We start from the raw sequence: 17,008 nt of genomic DNA, 5'->3' as shown, positions 1-17,008 counted from the left end.
GCAACAACATGCTAGGTCTTTCGCATGGCTATACAGAGTGCAACTGCAAAGCAATAGGCATTGCACTCACACCATCAGTTATTCCCACCAAAGGATTAATTTTCTTCAGGGACACTGGAAGCTGTTTTTAGACACTATGTAGCCATATACACTCACAACCCATTACCCATCACTGAATAAAGAACCAGCCAGACATCATCCTCCTTGCACCTGATTCAACCATGTCTAAATTCATATCCTCTGCCTCTTGCAAAATGAGTCCCTTTTTATCTTCACCCTCCTGTTTGAAGAATTAACATGGAACTTGGGGAAACAGATCTAGAAGTTAAACTGCAGTGAACAATTGCCAGTAGCAAACTACTTACAGCAAATGGATCTGCCTGTTCCCAAGAGATGGGAGCTCCCCAGGACACAGGGCGCATCTCCTCCGGCAGAGATTCTGGTACAGCCAGCAGAATGAAGCCAATATCCAGCAGAGCAACCCCTGAAGCCAGCACCACCACCAGTGTATCACCATAGGCTTGGGACAGGTATGCGCCAATTGCTGGACTTGTGACCAGGCTGGCTGCAAAAGTGGCTGACACCTGCAGCGTAATACAAATGTTAGTAGTAGTATCTTCTGGTCAGAGCCTACCCTCTTTCCCAGAGTCATCCAAGACCATCAGCTCCACCACCTATGGAGTAGCCAAACTATAGGGACAGGTTTTCCAGAACTGTGGAATACAGAAATGTAGCATTTCCCCCCCGGTAGAGTTCAGGCTAGGTCATGACCGATAACCAGAGGTATCTCAACCAATACTTAAAGGTGTTTTCAGTAACCCTATTATAACACTATGCGAGAATAGTTCAGCAGAAGTCACAGGTGCCCAGCCACGGTTCTATTTGTGTTTGCATGGAAGCCAGCACGGTGTAGTGTCACAGCATGGAGAAAGGACGGTAAGTGACAATACAGCTGGATTCCAGATCTCACAGCACCAAGCTCTGGGGTTGGTTTCTAAACACGTTGCTCCATTTGGAGTCAGGAATGGACCAGCAATGGACACAGTGGATTGTGAGGAATGCAGAAGTCCTGTGTGCAATACCCACGGGGAGGTCACTCTTAAAATGGTCCCGCACCGCACCGCTCTGAATTCTGGAGCGCTGGAGTATTTCTCTGAGGAATCAGTGATGTGAATCCTTACCAAGCCATAAGCTGTACTGCGTTCATGTTCCTGTGTGATATCAGCAACATAGGCAAAAATCACAGAGAAGGTGACAGCAAAGACTCCAGACATGGAAATGACAGCAAAATACCACCTGAAAGAGATGTTCCCAGGGGCAGAGTTAGAGGAAACCATCTGACAAACACAGGAGCCTAATGCTGCTGAACTACAGTCTCTTCTCCACACCCCTGCTTCAATTCATTTGATTTCACTTCATCCTGAACTGCTCAGAAATGCCGTTGGGCTTCCATTCCGGTTAATACTTCATGGCTTAAAAATCCAGTCCAGACCCATCCCACACACGAAGGAAACATTAATGCAACTCAGTTCCAATGCAGTTTTTAGTAGTGGGAAGCAAACACTAGGAGAAGGCATTTCTTTCTGACTGGAGTTGGAATCTAATGGTGTGTGAAGGAACCTCTGGATCAAGGAAAGGCTGCCTCTTCAGGCTCTTTTCTCTTCATCATACAAGCACCTCCAGATCCTCCTAACTCCACCATCTCAAGTGACTACACCTCCAAATTCCTCTTTTGACACTCTCACTCATCTTCTGGACTGATCCCTCCCATATCACTGCGCCTTCACATCATCTCCATTCCAAGCATAGACTCACCATGGGCTGATCTTCATGAGAGGTATTGGTGCACACGTGAAGAACACAGTGAGGAGAAGGAAGGACTTCCTGCCCCAGACATCAGAGAGAGCACCAATCAGTGGGGCACTTAGAAAGGACAGCAGGCCCTAGGAGAAGGGAGAGGGGTTCACACCAGAAACAGATCCCACAGCCACTTTCTCTGGCTGACAATAGGGGAGTAAGAGCTGTAATGTCACCAATACAAACAGGAGCTGGCAATCCACTGTCTGGGATTTCTAGGAGGTGACAAGGTTACCAAAACATGACAAATCATTAGATAGCTGAAATCTCTATACTGGAAAAACTGCTAAATGCTCAGAAATTATTTTCCTAAGTACTCAGTCTGCAGCTGTGGTCTTCCCATGCCTATTTATGCAGCAGAGAGTTGACACTGCCTGGAGATGCTGGCAAAGCTCCAAAATGTCAATATTTGTTGCAGTTCAGGGAAAGCTCTGGCTCTAGATTGAGACCTGTTGGATGTGAAGGGAGACCAAGTCCATTCAGCCTCTGTAAAAGTTCCCCATATCATGACAAAATGGGGGGAATAAGCTCTAAGATATACATGAGATTGTTTGAGCTGCCCCACGCCTGAGAAAAATCATCCTTCATGATAGTCATGCTCCTTTCACTGGGGTGCTCCTGCTAATACTGATGCCCATCCCAAAAACCAATTCTACCATGTTACCAAGCAAATTAGAAAATGATTGTTTTAGTGCTTGCCAGCTTCTGTAATTCTCCCACAGATGTTGGACTACTCTCAAACCATTTCACCAGTTGCTACGTGGCTCTGTAATCACTAATCTACTGTGGGATGGCTGAGTTTCTAGATCATGGTTCCATTGTTTTTAATTCTGTTACTCAAGAGCTATGACAATACCAGTTTTTTGTTTTCTTATCTAGGATCTGGTCACTAGGCTGTTCTCATGCTGTTTTGGAGTGTTCTTAGCAGCAAGCACAGCATGGGACACATGGGCTGGCAACCTCCAGGCCCTAGGGTTGCTCAACCCCCTGCTCTGCCCCAGGCCCCGTCCCCTTCTCCCAAGCTCCACCTGCCTCTTTCCACCTTTGCCTCTTCCCGCCCAGTTCCACCCCTTCCCCCCAGCCTGCCCTATCCCCGCTCCTCACTCCCAGTGCCTCCTGCATGCTGCGGAACAGCTGATTGCAGCAGGCTGGAGGTGCTTGGAGGGAGGGAGAGGAGTTGATCAGTGGGGCCACTGGCAGACAAGAGGCACTGCGGGGGTGGTAAGCTGGCTGCCGAAAGGTGTTAAGCATTCACTAATTTTTTCCATGGGTGCTCCAGGACTGGAGTCAGACCCTACGGCACGGGGTTCAGGCTTCCTGGACTATCCAGCAGACTGTCAGTGCTATTCTGGAAGAAAATACCTAAATGGGTTAGCACACAGAGAATCAACTGGGCATGAAAACAGAACTGCCCTTCTGCTGAGCTTGCCAATAAGGTGGCGACTTACGCACTATAGATTGGACTAATCACAAACAGCACTCTGATTATAAGGACTTTCCATTGCTACTGACCCTGTTCTCAGATTGGAACAAAGCCCAGACTGTAAGGTAGTCTGGCCCATCGTGCTTCAACAGCATTGGTTCTTTAATATGGAAGGAAAGAATTCCTTACCTTAACCCCATGGATCAGGCCATTCATCAGGAATGTGTGCTGAGGAAAAGTCCGGTGTAACACCTGTGGAGACCAAGTCAACAATTTTACAGATCCCCCACTAAGTTCTGCTGTTAAAGGCCAGGAGGATCACATCAAACAAGAGACTAAAGCCTGCAGTCCATGTTTGCCCACAGCATTGACATTCCTATTCCCATGCCACAGTCATCGTACACACATGCTCTGCTAACAAAATATATGGAGCCCTTTTGTTTCCTCATCAGTGCCATAGGCAGCCACTTCTCCCAGGTATGTCACAGGGAGACGTGTGACTGTGTTGGATTTGGGTAGGGGTGAACTCGTTTCCAAGTTTCTCTAACACTATGAGGCCATTTCAGACAAACGTTTACCCATCTTTGCCCCATCTGCCTAATCCCTATTTCGGCTTCATTTAACTCAGTGTTTCCTGATCACACCCTTCTTGTTTTTGTACCCCCTACCTACTTGACTTATATTTTATACTAGTGAATGTACTTTTAAGGGCCTTTGTGAACAAGACCTTCTTTGTACGGAAATTATCTACATCCCAGAAATCAGCTCACAGATCTTTATGGTATATTAAACTCTAATATGACTTGTCATACCAGCTGCCGAAAATGAGTTCTGAAAGCTGAGAATCCCTCTTGAAGCTGCCAACTTGAAAGTTTCCAGTCACTTAACTCTAATTCAAGACAAATATCAGAGTTGGGAATTCTGGTTCTTTTGATAAAGCTAACCCTTTGTTCTTGGTTTTATTGTAGCATTTCCTTTGTTACCTATATTGTTCATCACAGGGTCACCTAGCGCAGATGTGAAGAACAACTCTATGTAAGCTTGAAAGCTTGTCTCTTTCACCAACAGAAGTTGGTCCAATAAAACATTTTATTACCTCACCCACCTTATCTCTTTAATATCCTGGGACCAACATTGCTACAACACCACTGCAAACAGTGCAGTCTGACATGACAGTCTGTCACCCCCAGCTGAGATCTTGGCAAGGTTGTGTAGGCTCAGTAATTGGACAGAACTTGACAGTGCAGGGAGTGGTGCTGGTAATTCAGAAAGAGACAACCCTATCTCTGCATCAGTACTAAATCAATGTCCTAGCACCCGTGTGAAAGTTGCAGTCATTGGACGAGTTATAAAACATCACACCCTTGCTCAATCATTAAAGATCTCCCATGGCACTTTTCATCAGTACCCGAGCTTTAAATGAGAAATTCTGGCCAAATTCCAGCTTGGGTTCTTAAGTTCTGCCTCACTAAATCCCCCATTCCATTTCAAATAATGTATTCTTCACTCTCTGTCCTAAATTACTAAGCAGTGTTCTTATGTGCTTTTAAACAATTGCCATGTTCCACTCAAAAGATGGCTGCAGCAATTCCCATGTGTAAAGTACTTTTCAGAATGAGTTATACAGATCTAAGGTACAGTATCCTAGATTTTGCCTCTCATGCTTCAAACCCAAACTGTACCCAGATCTTCACTGAAATCCTCAACCTCAGCATTGCCACCATGCTACCATCAGCAAGAGTCAGTTACTCACCGTTAACATAGGGGTGGTGAGTAACCCCCAGGCAAAAAATTCCAGGAAAATAACCACCACCGCATGGTACACACTGGGCTCTCCAATCCCCTGTCGCTGAAAGAAAAAACATGTTAATGCCCTGAAATCTGAAAAGTGGCTTGGTGCACAATTCATAGCCATACAGGGGGAGAGTTTCAAAGGCATAAAGGACAGGTAGGTGCTCAACTCCCACTGACTTCCAATGGGAATGGGGCAGCTAATTGCCCTTTGTGCCTTTGAAAGTCTTCCCCTTAGCTCCTGGGGGGACAACCGAAGGGAGGCACTTGAATTTCCCTCAAATGCTGATAGAGGAGTTAGCTACAGAAAACATTTCCCCAAGTGCTGAATCTCAGCTACTGGCCCAGGTTTTCCATTGCTGTGTAGGTGTACCTGGAAGGTCACAGGCTTATGGAGAACAGGAGTCACAAGGCAGTGTAGAAAGCAAACAGGGTTGAACTCAGCTGTGTCAGGGAATTGCACAGATCAAACACTCAGAAGCATAGCGTGCCTTTCACAAGAGGGGATTTTAGTGCAACTGACCTACATGACTTTAAACACACCAGAAAGCACAGATAGCACCAAGACAAGTGCTGATACATTATAAAGTACATCTGTTGTTCAACCAAGCTGTTTAAAATTTTCAAAGCCAACTAAGGAATTAAGACAACTCCCATGAATTTGAATGGAAATTGAATGTCAGAATCTCCTGTCAGCTGTGGAAAACCTCAGCCCTTGTGTGTGTTTTTTCTAGAGTGGATGAATGAGCTTCCCATTTAGTTTATTTGTGGCACAGTGTGAAAGGTATGCTGGAATTTACAGCCTGCTGTTACCTCAAATATTAGCAGAATTATTCTGGGGGAGCTACAGATTAGAGTAACTGTTAACAGAGCAAGAGAAAACAAGATTCTGAGATCCTGGTCGTATTAATGGTTTCTATTAAAGATGCTTCCTTTAAACAGGTTGTAAATCTGATTCACAGACAAATAAACACCTTCAAAACAGGGAAAACCCAAGGGAAATATGGTCATTAAACAAAGTTATTTTTATTCTACACAAACAACTGGACAAACCCTTTCTCTGTTGCTACAAAATGTGAAGGTGGCATTATGCCAGCAACGCTGGAGAAAACTGCAAGTTGCATGGGTATTTAATTCCCGCATCCCATTACACTGTCTTGGTAGAAGGAGAGATACTTCCCCTCACAGAAAGAAGTTCTCTCTCTTCTTCCCCCATCACATCCTTCCATTACACCCTTTCAGTCAAAACTCTGCAGTTAGATCTTTTTGTCACTCGGACAAAACAAAGATACCTCAACAGAGCAGCAGAGGTTATGAACTCTGGGAAACAGGTAAGCCCCTTCAGACAGTATAGAACTATTTAAGCAGCCTGGATCACAGCAGAACTGGCAACAAGAACTTGCGGAGGGCCCAGTTTATAATACAGCATGGACTGTGCAAGCAATTACCATGTTGGAGAAAATGAGCATTAACCACAATTAGCTATTGGTTATTGCAAGCCCCCTTTTCCTGTCTAGCATTAATAGAGATTTTATTTTAGAACCACACTAATGGAACGAATTGTGGCCAAATCTGTTGCCAGTGGGCACTGAACTCGGGACATTCAGCACCAAAAGCACAAACCCCAACATCCGGGCTAACGCCATAAGTTCTTTAGCTGTAAGTAGCAGGCTGTAAAAGTCAGTGGAGCCAGTCAATAGAAGGAAACATGATCAAATGTAGTAAATCAGTGTACTACATTAGGCCAGACAATGGCCTAAATATAACCTTTTAAACCAATTTAATGTGGTTCATTAACATGGTTTGCAGTTATGCTACATGTGGATGAAATGTCAGGCAGAAGAATATTTGGAAAATGATTTCACCCACCATGCCTGCTAACGGTTAGTCACAGTATTTGAACTGTGTCGGGAATCTGAACAATTCCATAACAACTTGTTAGCACTGAAATACAGTTACACAAATAGAAAACCTTCATTCCTGTTTTACAGCTTTTTGCATCTTCCACCTATTTATATGATTCATCTTTCAGTGCCTAAACCAGCATCCCAAACTCTGAATAAAGAACTAAAGGTTACACTGTGGAGGGACATTGGTCACTAAGCACCAGGTGAAATTTACTTCCAGGGCTGACCTCACATGCATGTTTTACTGTTCTGAATGACCCACTTTGGTTGTGCTTGTAGCCACTCCTGGACATAGCACAATAATTAACATTTCACTGGCTTTTAACATTGCTTAGTGCCACCCCACCCACCCTCATCTTGTCCCTCATATTGTTTACTGCAAGCTGTTCAGTTCCCACTGTTTGTAGTTTGCCTAGAGAACACTCCACTAATCAAACAGATGTTCAGACATTTTATATTTGTTCTGTTAATGGCAGGGATTTAGCAAAACCCCATCTATTTGTAACCCTTTGAGTCCCATGGCTCCAAGCTTGTTTCAGTGTTAAGTATCACAAATCAAGCTAGTTTACAGTAATCTCTTACTTTACACGAAAGAATAGAGGTAAAGTTCAGGTTTGAATTGTTTCCAACCTAAATAAGTATTTTCCATTTTGACTAATCCAAACCAGTTTAGCAAGTTTGATGAAATAGGAAGATGGTCAATCAGCTTCAAAATATATTGAGAGATCACTGTACCGAAATAGATCGTCCCCCAGGGCAGTGCTATAACTGCCATATGAAAAGTTTAATGGGTGCTATATTAGCCTCAGAAACAGGCATTTACTTTACAGATATGACTTCTTGGGTCCCATGAGAACCAGCATGGTGGGAGGAGACCACAACTTAATATCTTGGCTTCCATGAGAGCCAGCATGATGGGAAAGCGCTTACCATTCAGTATCTTATACTCTGGTGTACCTAGTACACTAGTAGTCTAAAATACAAAGCACGGTGCTAAAATGTATCTACAGCAGAGTGTAATAATCTGCATTATAGGCATATACTGGTAGCATCTGGTGATGTTGCAGTGCTGGTCTCTCCCTACTCCAAAAACACTTGTCAACAGAAGGCCCAAAATACATCAGACCACCTGCAAATCCAAACCTAAGGGTCAGCCTACACAGTGAGGCATGCAAGCCCCAAATACATACACACAACTTATGTGATAGCTTGGTCCAGCGGGTTTCATTCCACTGGACCCACCACACCGGTGAGATCCAAGCTTCAGATCTTCATCGGATGGCTCCAAAGGAGATCACAGCTGTGTTTTCCCCACCTTGAAGGCGGCCCCAGCCTGGTGCAAACAGCCCAAGTGCTCTGGGCTCCCACCTGCCAGGCGGGATTCCCACACCAGGCCGGTGCTGCCCACCCACCACCTAGGGATCCATCAGCGGCACCCAGGGCGGGGGAAGATACTGCACCAGCCAGCAAAGCGAAGGCCTAGCGCATGGGCGATGGGCCGGGAAAATCGGCTGGAGCAAAGTCCCCCCGCCCACACCCGGCGCCCCTCACGCCAGACCCCTCCAGCTTCCTGCCCCATTCCCTCCACCCGGGCCCCGCCCCGCCCGGGCGGACTCACGCTGGCTCCGTCCCGGATGATGATTTTCTTGGCCAGCAGGACGCTGCGGTTGAGCCGCTTCTTTTTCTTCTTCTCGCCGGTCATGGTGAGGCCGGGGCCCTGCCGCCGCTGCTGCCCGGGTTCCGCTGCGGCCCCATCCTCCCCCCGGGGGCCGGGCCAGACTGAGCCCGGGGGGGAGGGGGGAAGGACTCAGGACCACCGGGACCGCCTCACGCCGGAGGCGCCGACACCATCCCCGGCGGCGGCGGCCCGCTCCGTCCGGCTGCCTCCTCCCTGGCGCGGCCCGCTCCTCAGGGCAACCTGCCCGCCCGTCAGTCAGTCAGTCAGCGCCTCCTCAAGCCGCTTCCGCCCGCTGCGCGCGCAGCCGGAACAGGCTCCGCCCGCCCCTTCCCTCACCCCATCGCCGCCGCGACCGCGACCACGCCCCCACGACTGCCTTCCGGATCCGGATCCGGCTGTTCCACCGTGCGCCACGCCCACCAGGCCGCAGGCCCCCGCCCACTCTAGACTCAAAGCCTCGCCCACGTTCTCGCGTCACCACCACAAATAAAGCGTGCTATTGACTGCCGTGGCCGTCAATCATTTCTGACTCCCTATCGCGGAGATCCGCGCCACCTTTCGCTCTGCTCTGGTCGAGGAAAAGACCCTGCGGCGGGCTCCCCAGCACAGCCTCGTTTTCTCTACCCTTCCTCGGGATTGGCTCATCCGCACCTGGGCATCAAGGAGACTGGCCCTCCGATTGGACTAGACTGTAGATTGACAGGGGAAAGGTGGAACTATTGGATAACGGTCACAAACGGTCGCTCAGATTGTACAGCTTTATCGGGCTGTTCCACTAACCTACGGGGTGTGTGTGTGTCTGGAGGGGAAGGATTGTACCACTGATACCGCTGTCAATAATGGCAAGACCGTACCACCAACGGGGGGTGTTACAGGCTGTACCATTGATCAATTGTGCCACTGACCTAAATGAGGGAATGGTGCTGTGCCATGACCTGGATGGTGGGGGGACGTGATGGTGCCACTGAACCGATTGGGGAGGGAGAGGTAAATGGAGGCGTGCATACGAGGACCTGATCATGGGCTGCACAAGTGGACTGGACTGAGGGAGAGGTGCATGCTGGGAGCCCTAATCCCCATGGGCCATGCATGAGGCGCAAGATGGAGATCATGATGGAGCAGTGCATGCTGGGAGCCCTAATCCCCATGGGCCATGCATGAGGTGCAAGATGGAGCAGTGCATGCTGGGAGCTGTGCATGGAGATCATGATGGAGCAGTGCATGCTGGGAGCCCTAATCCCCATGGGCCATGCATGAGGCGCAAGACGGAGCAGTGCATGCTGGGAGCTGTGTATGGAGCTCATGATGGAGCAGTGCATGCTGGGGAGGCCATCCTCCTCCTAGGCTGCCCCTCCAGCCCACGTGGGTCGAGATGAAGCATTGCATCCCAGGAACAGTCGTCTCCGCTGTAGTCGGCTCCACTGGCCACAGTTTAGTTATAGCATCTGGGTTCTGGTGGGTACCACAGTGAATCCCCCATCGGAGCAGGAGTTAGGGAGCTGCTGAGCTGTGTCTTTTCTCCTCTAGAGCTCCCCCAGAGTAGCTGAGATGGCTTCTTCCAGACGGCGACCTCCTCTTTCTGCCACCAAAGCTCCACCTGATCCCTCCTGGCTTTGGCTAGTTCCGATCTCCTCTCTTTCCTTTGCACGACAGTGTCACTGTGTGAAGCCCCTTCCATGTGATTTTTTTCTATCAAGAAATGGCTTGAATTCCTCTGCAAGGCGATATGTGTGGGCTGTACAAAATCCCTTGCCTGCTTTGAGGCCAGTTCTGTACATCCCAAAGTCTCCCAGTTGTTGCCCACCAAGCCCCCTCTCTCTCGACTTGCTCCCCCAAATCCTTCCTCAGTTCTTACTGGTTCTCCAGGCCTTCCCCTACCTGAAGCTGTTGGCCTCAGCCTGGGAGTATAGTGACCTGTTTGAGCTGACAGCAGGGTGTTTCACTTGTGATTTTCAGCACTAAAAAGCATAAGCTGGAGCTAAAGGAGTAACTGTAATAGCTGACAGCTGTAATGGGCTCTTAACTTCTACACCAGCTGGTAGAGTGGGACAAAGACCCCCACTGTCCTAGAGTGGGTTACATAAGCTCCTTGGGACAGGGAAATGTGCAGCACTCTGCCTTTTGTAAAGCACAAACACTGTGCTCGAAATGATCTCAAGTAATAATCAACAGCAGGTCCTCTCTGCCCTTCAGCCCAAACAAACAAATCATCAACAGGCCTCGTGATACGAAGAGAATGGGCAATGAGCCAGCGGGACAAAAGGGAGATATGCATGTCACAAAAGAAGGGAATGTAGTGCAGAAAAGCTGGCAATGGTGGAGGATTAAGATCTTCAAGTAGGGAGAGCAGTTAAATCTGCATACCGAGTCCTGGTTTACTTAGAATGAAGCACCACAAGGAAACCTTCTCAACCTCCGTGTAACTTCAGTGGGACTCGTGAGAAAGCGGTCATCAGAGTCAGAGATTCCAAGGCCAGAAGGAACCATTGTGATCATTTAGTCTGACCTCCTGTATAAATAACAAAGGCATAGAACTTTCCCAAAATAACTCTTAGAGCATATACTAAAAACAAACAAACAAAAATCTATTCTTTGTTAAAAATTGCCAGTGATGGAGAACCCACCATAACCTTGGTAAATTATTCCAATGGTTAATTTCCCTCACTGTTAAAAATTTACACCTTGTCTCTAGCAAGAATTTGTCTAGCCTCAACTTCTAGCCATTGAATCTTTGTCTGCTAGACCAAGGAGCCCATTATCAAATAGTTGTTCCCTGTGTAGGTGGCTTGTGACTGCGATCAGTTAAAGGCATCACAATCTAGCCCTTTACCATTAATGATTATTATACTCACATTGCTAAGGCCCCCATCACCGCGGTACCTGGCAGCATTTAAAATGGGGTGGCTAACATTCCAAGCAAAAGAAGAGAAATAATCGTTAATAATTTAATATTATTAATTATTAACAATGTTTGAATTGTTAGTTGGAAAGAAACTGTCCTCAGATATGTTCATCCTTTCACCTTTTAGGGTGATAAACATCAGAGAGACCACCACGTTCATAGGAGTGAAAGGTGACGCAGGCACAGGGTGCAGACATCAGTTGTTAGCACATTATCCTTGCTGTTTGAATGTGGACACTGGGTCACCACTTACCTGAAAAGCCAGGGCCTTCAGCTCTGTATAGTCCAGAGTGTAGTTGTACTTTCTGTGAAAATCACCAACTTCCAACTGAAACCGATGGTGATTTGCTCCAATAATGAATGAGTATCCAATCTGGCTATGGTGGAAGCAGCTGTGCCAAGGTGAGATAGATACAGTACTAGAAACCAAATCTTAAGGGCCAGATGCTCAGCTGATGTAAATCTGATTTGGCCCTAGGTCGCTCTCTCAGGTTTAGGCTTGGAGGGATTAGATTCTTATCAGTTAGTGTTGGTAAATGTCAATTTCACGATACACATGCAAACGACAAAAATATTTCCTTTGATGAAAACAAAAATGTACAGAGTGGCAGGGTAAGAAAACTATGGCTTGAGAACTTATTAGAGTTTGATTTAAGGACATTTGCTTTGTATATTTTGACTTGTGATGTTGACAGTTTGGGTTTTAATGGTTCTGAGGCTTTAACTTTGATTCTCAGCATCTGTTGTCATTGAATAATTGTCTGACCCCTCCTCCCATAGTTTCCTGCAACTATGAACATTTAAACTGATAAAAGTAAGATGTTTAAAAATAAACATTGATATTGTTCATCAATATTATAAGAAATAAAAAGGGAATCCTGCCAAGGCTACTCATACTGTAAATGGTGAAGGCTGAAAAGGAAACCCAATAAGCAGGGCAGCTTTTCAGCTTTGGCACTTTGTTCTCTGGTGCACTGAAATAAGCAATGAAGCATTGGGTCTGAAAGGTTCTGTCTTCCTGTAAAAGGTCTTACCCATTGAGAAGGGTTTGCAGAGGTTAAAGATCAATTTTATACTCAAAATGCAGGGTTTTGTAAACAGAGTATCAGGATCTAGGACCCTAGATAAAGAGGCAGAGAAATTCTGCTGACTCATCTTGGCAGGCAGAACTGGTGGGGTCCGATTAGTTCCAACCCAGGAGTATAAAGGGGCTGGCATGCCTCTGAGGCAGTGAAGGCTAGTGGATAGGGCATTAAAGTGGACTGCGGGGACCTGGGTTCAATTCCTGGCTAGGCTACTAAACTGCTGGGTAATATGTGGCAAGTCACTTCACCTCTCAGGTCTTGTGGCACCTTAGAGACTAACCAGTTTATTTGAGCTGTAGCTCACGAAAGCTTATGCTCAAATAAATTGGTTAGTCTCTAAGGTGCCACAAGTACTCCTTTTCTTTTTGCGAATACAGACTAACACGGCTGTTACTCTGAAACCTCTCAGGTCTGTTTCCCCTCTTGCACTTTGTCTTTCTTCTTATTTACAGTGTCAGCTCCACAGGGTATGGATTGTCTCTTACTATGTGTATGTAGAGTGCATAGCACAACGGGGACTTGATCTCAGTTGTGGGCCATAGTTGCTACCAATACAAATAGTTAATAATAATAATAATTAATTAATAATCAAAGACAAAGGGAACTAGTGGCATGGATAGAAAGTTCCAGTAGGAAACAGCCAACCTTAGGCTGAACTTTGTGCATCCTGGGATTCCTTGACAAGTGTCTTGCAATGATTCTTGTCTCAAATGTGTTCGGTTTTGCAAGGAACAAGATGGTGTTTCTCACTGTCAGCACTGCAAACTCAACCTGGGATCTGTGAGTCCAGCTGGGGTCTTTCCTCCTCTTGCATCATCACCTGTAATAAAGGTTCTGCAGGCCAAATCATTGAGCCTATGCAACCCCGCAGTCATCAGTACCTTTGCTCAGATAGAATGGCCTAAGTAAACACTTCTGTTGAAGATGTACAACCCCTTTCACTCTCTCTTTGCCGTGTTGATTCTGCAGGGCAGGAAGGAACAAAAATCAGTATTTGGTTCAATTCAATGAGGATTTATGGCATGACGAGCTCTTCAAGTGTTGCCAAAGTGTAAATGCGACAGGCCCTTCAGGTCTCTGTTAGAGGTAAGTAAGCTCCACCCAGAGATTGAGCTATACAGTGGGTGGGGTTTGAGCCCCTTTGTCCATTTGTCCAAAGCTTATGCTCAAATAAATTGGTTAGTCTCTAAGGTGCCACAAGTACTCCTTTTCTTTTTGCGAATACAGACTAACACGGCTGTTACTCTGAAATTTGTCCATTTGTCATTCTTGGTCTAGTGTGATGCTACTTCTGCATTCAGTAAAAAGGCATTTTTGTCACTGGCCAGTAGAGAGGACTGTGGGAAGACACACGCAGCGGGCAGGTCTGTTGCATAAGAATGCACCCTGGTCACTTTTCATGGTAGCACTGTGCTTTGAGCCGGAAATCTGCCTTTCGGAGTCCTGCTGCGGGTCTCTCAAATACCAGTATGTATTACCAAGTACAAATACCACTATGTACATACCAAGTTGTATGCTTGGCGTCTGCATGCAAATTGGTGGGAACTGACACCTAGAGACCTAACTGGGATCAGGGCCCCATTGTGGGAGGCGCTGCACAGACACAGAGTGAGAGACAGTCCCTGCCCAGAAGAGCTTACCATCTAAATAGACAAGACCGACAAAGGTTAGGAAGAGAAAGTAGCTGATGACTTAAAAATGGAAGCTGCTTGGCATTCTGAGGAGAAAACCTTGTGTTTAAGGAACTCTCATTTATTCCTTAGCTCCTTCTCACGCTCACCCCCAGCGGCTTGCTGTTTTTCAGGAGACGTGAAAGCTGGTGACAGAGCCTGCCTTCTACCTCTAGGGGGAGCCCTTTGGTCTGGATTTGTAGAGAAAACAGAAGCGCTCAGCCAGCCCCCACGCCGAAGGCCACATGTTCAGCCGGGCTCAGCTCCCATCTCGTGGGCCACATGTTCCCAAGCCGGCTGGAGGCTGAGCTGTTTCGAAAACCCAGCTCTTATTTAGGTGCCTAACCGGGAGCTGAGCTCTTTTGCGGTTCTGGCTGTGGGCGCTGAGCACTTGAAAATCTGGCCTGGAGCATTTGTGCTTTTGGTGGCGAGGTAGCACGGTCTACTGGGTAGGGCATTGCCCTGGGAATCAGGAACCCTTGGTTCTTTCCCCAGCTCTGCAAACAAGTCACTCCACCTCTCTGCAACTGTTTTCCCTTTGTCTGTTAAAACTGCTGACTGTTCCAAGCAGGAACTCTCTCTCGTTCTGTGTCTATGCAGCACCTGGCACAATGGGGCCCCGATCTCAGGGAGGGTCTTTTGGTGCTACTGTCATAGACATCATCATCATTTTGACCATCTGGCCCTTGGTTGTTTTAACTGCGTGCACGCGACTTGGTTTCTTGCGCTGAAACAGGGTCTGCTCAGCTCTTTCTGTTACGTGGGTCTGTCTTCCACCGTGACTTTAGTGGGGTTACATAGAAGTAATGAGGGGGCAGAAGGTGGCCCTCTGTGTCTGAGTTCTAGACCCATTTCTCCATATAAGGTAGCCCCCCACTTCAATACAGAAAACATTAACAGCCCTTTCCATTTATCATGCGGCAGGATGTCACCCATTAGCACAAGCTACCAGGGGAGCTGTTCTGTGCCAGCAGTTCAGACCCACAGATGCAGTTTTAGATAGGGGAAATAAAGAATAACTTGTATGTCGAAACCACAGGGGACGCGTAAGGAGGCAGGATGAAATGACCCAATGCTGGAATTTGGCCTGGACACCAGCATTAAGCCTCCAAATCCTTACCTAAAAGGTGCCATCAAATGAAAGGAGGGCGGGTGCCCCGTGGTGTTGTAACAATTAAGTCTATAACTTTTGCCCGCTTAGGAATTAACCATGAAAAGTAGGTCAAGTTATTTTCAATAATGAACGTTATAAACGGTGCAAGGAAACCAGAGAGAGACTAAATTAGTCCAAACAAAACTGCCTACTGCTATGGTTCAAGGACTGCATTGACGTTGGACTTAAGAAAATGTGGAAATGAAGTCAAATAGGAAGTTAAATATGGCCTTATAGAAATGGTTTAATTGCTGTGCAAAATAACGAGGAGATGAACTAGGCCACCCACTCCCCCCCCCTCCCCCCCCCGCACCTTTTGGGGGGCCTTAAAAGGAGACTTTTAAAATCATCTCACCTCAGTTCACCTCGCGCCAGCTCATCTCATCTTCCCTGACCCCGTGACAGAAGGAGGGGACCCGTCCGAAGGAGTTTCTTCCCAAGAGGAAGGCCACCAGGCCTGGCTCTTGCTTAAGGGCCTTTGTTTTTCATCTGTGAATCCTGAAAGTCATTATAACATCATGCCAACCACTCCTCAGCCCATCAGGGAGGACACCTAACTGTCAGCACCGCAGGGGTACCAGTCAGAGGCAGGTTAGATCCTGCTCCATTTCCCTTCCCTTTGTGTGTTACTTTCTGCCCAGCTATTTGTCCTCCTATTCCCTCTCTCATTCTCACAGCTTTTCATCAGATCCTAAAATCAGCTGTACATAGGCCTCAGAACAGTGAGATGATCCTGCCCTGCCTTGTCTGAGGAGAAAGGACCTGACTAGATGACATCCCTGTCCAGAATGTGAGCCAGGGTCCAAGCAACAGGTTTCGTAGCCAGCCTGAAGCATCCATTCGTAACTGACCAGCCTCCCAAGGCTCCAAGATCATCAACAAAAGCCGAATCTCTCCCCCCCCCCCCGCCCCCGCCACTTTTCTAGCTTGTCTCTCCTCCACTTTGTGTCCTTCCGTCCCTTGGAACAGGAGAATCAAATCTCCTTCAAACATCAGGACTGAGAGCAAAATTAACCCTTCCCTTTTCCTGAGAGAAAAACTGTTGGCGAAAATAAGAGACTGAGATTTTGCCCCCAAAAGGAGAAAGACTTTAATAGGTTTTAATTAAGTTTGTTTTGCATAATTGTGCAGTTTCCGCGTAAATCCTTGCTTTGATTTCTTGTGTTTGATCAATAAACTTCCAACTGCAGGATGAAGGCTTTTAGGTGTTTGCCAAAAACCTGAGTAAACCAAGGTCTCTGGAGAACCCATCCTCCCCCAGCACCTTTGCACGACTGTTTCAACACTGGGCAGCGAAAGAGGTTATAACACCTTGCTGCGATTGTCTGGGCAAGTCACTTCACCTCTCCGGGTCTGGGTCCTCATGACCACCCAGAACCCAGCCATGAAGATAGCACTAGGAGCAGGAGGATCAGAGGGCTAACGGAGGCTCTTCATTGGCTCTTAGCGGCACACAGCGGAGAAGCTGTGATTTTGTTCTAGCACAGGGCGGTGGAGACAGCCAGGTCCTTACAAAGCATGTTCTAGAGGAGATGCAACAGA

At 47.1% G+C, this 17,008-nt stretch overlaps 1 protein-coding gene and 1 long non-coding RNA gene across 11 annotated transcripts in view; one reads left to right on the top strand and one right to left on the bottom strand.

Moving 5' to 3' along the window:
• LOC102944930 (hippocampus abundant transcript 1 protein) overlaps nucleotides 1-8,947 on the bottom strand; it is a 28,382-nt gene extending 19,435 nt beyond the window's left edge. For 7 of the 10 annotated variants that reach the window (XR_006287490.1, XR_005223333.2, XR_005223334.2 and 4 more), the window contains exons 1-6: nucleotides 8,597-8,947; nucleotides 5,034-5,129; nucleotides 3,470-3,532; nucleotides 1,816-1,943; nucleotides 1,182-1,296; nucleotides 366-584 (exon numbers count right to left, since the gene is read on the bottom strand). Coding sequence is in view for 1 of the 10 variants with exons in the window: in XM_037885486.2 (XP_037741414.1) it covers nucleotides 366-584; nucleotides 1,182-1,296; nucleotides 1,816-1,943; nucleotides 3,470-3,532; nucleotides 5,034-5,129; nucleotides 8,597-8,680 (705 nt within the window). In the remaining 9 variants the exon portion in view is untranslated. The remainder of the gene's footprint in view (nucleotides 1-365; nucleotides 585-1,181; nucleotides 1,297-1,815; nucleotides 1,944-3,469; nucleotides 3,533-5,033; nucleotides 5,130-8,596) is intronic. The other 3 variants (XR_006287489.1, XR_005223330.2, XM_037885486.2) reach the window with 1 other exon arrangement.
• A 212-nt stretch (nucleotides 8,948-9,159) lies between these two features.
• Nucleotides 9,160-16,513, top strand: LOC122463834. The gene is made up of 3 exons (XR_006287468.1): nucleotides 9,160-10,111; nucleotides 13,613-13,729; nucleotides 16,144-16,513. It is a non-coding gene; the product is annotated as an uncharacterized LOC122463834 (long non-coding RNA).
• The last annotated feature ends 495 nt before the right edge of the window (nucleotides 16,514-17,008 follow it).

This window comes from Chelonia mydas, chromosome 25 (assembly GCF_015237465.2).
Source record: "Chelonia mydas isolate rCheMyd1 chromosome 25, rCheMyd1.pri.v2, whole genome shotgun sequence".
Taxonomy (NCBI): domain Eukaryota; kingdom Metazoa; phylum Chordata; order Testudines; family Cheloniidae; genus Chelonia; species Chelonia mydas.
This window is presented reverse-complemented; position numbering and strand designations above follow the sequence as displayed.